This window comes from Rana temporaria, chromosome 2 (assembly GCF_905171775.1).
Source record: "Rana temporaria chromosome 2, aRanTem1.1, whole genome shotgun sequence".
In the NCBI taxonomy this organism is placed as follows: Eukaryota; Metazoa; Chordata; class Amphibia; order Anura; family Ranidae; genus Rana; species Rana temporaria.
In genome coordinates this window covers 503,664,647-503,668,661 of record NC_053490.1, presented here as the reverse complement: position 1 = coordinate 503,668,661, position 4,015 = coordinate 503,664,647, and the positions used below count along the sequence as shown (strand labels likewise).

Genomic DNA, 4,015 nt, shown 5'->3' with positions numbered 1-4,015 from the left:
TATTTAGGGGAAAAAAATGTACCTTTACAACCCCTTTAACCTAAACTTCCATCCCTTAAGTGGTCAACTGAAGTATAAGATCCATAATCCTCCCCACCAGTATCCCTTCAATTTGATGGCACGAGCAGTTTAAGTTTGTAGTTGTTTTAATAGAAGTATTAGAACTTATAGAACAGTTACAATGTATGTTACCCAAGCCGGGGTATGCCCAGTGGCTTTATTTTGTAACACTTTTTTTTTCCACAAATAAAAAGTATTTTCAAAAAAAAGTGTAGTACGTGTCTATCAGGCCTCGTACACACGACCGAGTTTCTCGGCAAAAACCAGCGAGAAACTTGCTGTTTTTTTTTTTTTTTTGGCAAGGAAACCGGTCGTGTGTACACTTTTTGACGAGGAAACTGTCGAGGATCTCGTCGAGCCAAAATGAGAACATGTTCTCTTTTTCCTTGACGGCAATGGAGAAATTTGGCTCGCCGAGATCCACGGCAGCCTAACAAGGAACTCATCGAGCAAAACGATGTGTTTCGCCCGTCGAGTTCCTCGGCCGTGTGTACGAGGCTTCAGACATGTTTTTTAGTGGGGATGTAAAAAACAAATGTACACATGTAAGTGGCTAGAGTGTGGAATGGCTCGGCCTTGTTTGGGACCAGGGGTCTAACTTATGATCTTGCACACAGGCCAACTGCATTCAGAAAATGTCCCCGATCGCAGAATACTTGTATATACAATTCTCTTAGACTTTAGACAGTAACCATGTCTGTGTAGTTTCGAGGATTTCAGTCAAAAGTCTGAATGTGGCAGCCAATGAAAGTTCTCGCTCTGTTTGACTCTGGAATGGGCTGTCTTACACTTTAGTTTATGAATGGGAAATTGAGAGGAACGTGCAGTCAAGTGACTGGTTAACACAATAGCTTGCCCGTCTGCATCCTGCTAAATTCCAAAGCTAGAGCCCTGAAAAAAAAAAAAATGCTTCTCTAGGCATCGCTGAGCTCACTGGCAAAGTTCTGGCTGAGGACTATGCAGATCTGCAGGATTATACAGAGCAGAGAGAAGATGATAAGGCATTGCCCCAGTGACCTGTCAAGTGGAAAGAGCCAAGAGCTTGGTGCTGTGTGCCGGCATCCAACCTCCCTTCTGAACATCGGTGAAGGAAAAGACAAGCTGGTGTCCGCGTTTGCCACGCACAGGTGTGGACGGCACAGCAGAGACCTGAAAGAGGAGCAGCAGCAGTTGAGGAAGAAGATAAACAGCAGGGAGAGGAAGAGGATGCAAGATCTTAACGTGGCGATGGACGCCCTAAGAGAAGTCATCATGCCATACTCTGCCACCCACTGCCAGAGCTCACCGGGGAGAAAGTTGTCCAAGATTGCCACCCTCTTGCTGGCCAGGAATTACATACTGCTTCTTGGAAGTTCCCTTCAAGAATTACGTAGAATCATCGGGGACATGAGTGGCCCAGCGCCCAGGTTGCTTCTCGCTGGTCTGCCACTCTTTGCAGCTCCAGGGTCTGTGTTCCTGGCACCTGGCACCGGCAGCAACGGAGAGACTCAGTGCTTGGGCAAGATGCACTCCTTGTCGGTGGAGGAGCAGCCATGCTCGGCCTTCACCATCCCAGGAGGAAGCAGCGTTTGTGCCTGTTCCATCTGCAGGTTCACGCACTTCGTTCCCACCAACCTCAACATGAAAGCTGTACAGCTGCCCAAATAGTCAAAAACCCCATGAAGGCCAAGAAACATTTGAAGGACTATCAATGGACATTGAAGATGCTCCCCACAAACTCTGCCAAGTCTGCAACCAAATCAACAAAGATCATCACTGACTGCGATAATCTGATAATAAAGAATGGGTAGTAAGAGCAGCAATAGTGGTGGGATCAGCAATAGTGATCTTATATACAAAAGGATCACTGGTGGAATTGGAAATAGATCTTAAGCCTCGTACACACGACCGAGGAACTGGACGGGCGAAACACATCGTTTTCCTCGTCGAGTTCCTTGTTAGGCTGTCGAGGAACTCGACAAGGCAAGTTTCTCCATTCCTGTCGAGGAAAAAGAAGACATGCTCTCTTTTTGGCTCGTCGAGTTTCTCGACAGTTTCCTCGACAAAAATGTACACACGACCGGTTTCCTCGGCAAAAAAATATCTCCCAGCTGTTTTTTGCCGAGAAACTCGGTTGTGTGTACGAGGCCTTAGATCCTGAATGCTCAGCAGGCACTCCAAGAACAGACAGTCTTTAGACATGCTGCCAGAGCTGGTTATAGATCTCTTCACTTATCCCATGTGTATGGTACCCCGGCAAGCCTTGATTTTTGTCTTGATAAATAAGGTGACCTGTCACATGTAACTGCAGTGTTATATATATATATATATAAGCCTATAACCCTGTTGAATGTGATTTTTTTATTTTATTCATTCTGCCATTACTGAGCATTCTGCTGTTGAGAATCGCCCATTCTAGAGCCTTAGATTTCAATCTCCTACACTTTTATTAGAAAGTTTTGGAGATGCTCTTTGTCTAGTTTTGCAGATAAACTATTCAATATTTCATTCAGAATGATTTACTTTTACTATATTATTATGGACAAGATGAAGCTAGAAGCTGATTGGTTATTATGTACATCTGCACCAGATTCTGTGTGCATCAGTTTTAGTAAATCCCCCCTATGTTGGAAGCAGAAATGTTAAGCTGGCCATACACCATACAATTCTCTTATTTTACCTTCAACTGTGTAGTACAAGGACCTGCCTGATTGCATACAAATTGAAAGTGTTTAGATTTGACCTCATATCATAGGCGTGCGCACAGGGTGTGCCAGGTGTGCCCAGGCACACCCTAATCACCCTGTGCAGCACAGATTCTCTCTACTGCCCTGGCTCCTTTCTTTACTCCCGCAGTGCTGTCAGCTTCCCTCCTCTCCTATTGGCTGTTGGGATGTTTTAGGAGTGGGGAAGAGGCCAGTAAATATGTAATTTACAGACCCTTTCCTTTCTGAATGAACATCATGAGTGATCGGTAGTGTGTGTTTGGGCTTTGGGGTGCACACCCTAATGCAATAGTCTGCGCACACCTATGCCTCATATTATATGGTTTTGGTAAATCTATAGAAGAAAATTGTATAATCTATGGCCAGCCTTACTTTGTCACGCTAGAAAACTGCTGCTGGTCCAAGTGCTCTTTCCTTGACGGACTGGAAGTTGTCTGAGCAATACGTTCTATTTCCACATATGACCAGAAAACCAGCACCATGACCAGCAAAAAGACAATCACCTTTACCTATACCTGGTTATTTTAATGTAATAGCAAAGAGCCGTGACCTAATCAGTGCCGGCCCAAGACATTGTGCTGCCTGGTACCAAGAATGAAATGCTGCCCCCCCAAAAAAAAATTACGCCCACTAAAATGCCCCCACATCTATTATTTTATATCATGATAACTAAAGTGGACCTATCATGGCTCTATACATGTATATAGGAGTATAAAAGGGACCTGTTATTGCTCTATTCATGCAATTAACCCCACAGTGGAGTGGATAGTGGAGCTGGCGGAATGGAAGGAAATTTGCTACCCCCCTGAAAGTGCTGCCTGGTACAATGGTACCATCGGGTCCCATGGCATGGCCGGCCATGGACCTAATCTATGTAATAATATCTGGTGCCCATTGCTACCTTTCACTCTCATTCTCTACCTTTCTATTGTACTACCTATTCCTATGTAGCTTTGAGCTGCCTATGCTGACAGTTGCTATTTGAAACACAAGTCTGAAGTTGGTAATAAGGCTCCATTCACACTTGTGCGACTACAAAGTCTCCAAAGTCACACGACTCTGGAGTGCAGGTTTGATGCTACTTTGGATGTGCACGACTTGGAGGCGACTTTGGCATTGACCAATGATAATGGACAACTGTTGCACAACTATCGCATGTAAAACATTCAGGTGTGACCATGGGCGTCCGCTGTAATTTTTTCAAGGGGGGGGGGAGGGCGCTTCGGCATCGGCAATACACAGTCACATTT

At 44.9% G+C, this 4,015-nt stretch overlaps 1 protein-coding gene across 1 annotated transcript; it reads left to right on the top strand.

Annotated features, from left to right (window-relative positions):
- The first annotated feature begins 887 nt into the window (after positions 1-887).
- OLIG1 (oligodendrocyte transcription factor 1) lies at positions 888-1,976 on the top strand. Its single transcript, XM_040339688.1, has one exon. It carries the CDS (start codon positions 1,018-1,020, stop codon positions 1,705-1,707), a length of 690 nt encoding a protein of 229 aa, XP_040195622.1. The 5' UTR covers positions 888-1,017; the 3' UTR covers positions 1,708-1,976.
- The last annotated feature ends 2,039 nt before the right edge of the window (positions 1,977-4,015 follow it).

What these genes read in the sequence shown, in the direction of transcription:
- OLIG1 (XM_040339688.1), top strand. Translation starts at nt 1,018, where the DNA reads ATGCAGATCTGCAGGATTATACAGAGCAGAGAGAAGATGATAAGGCAT.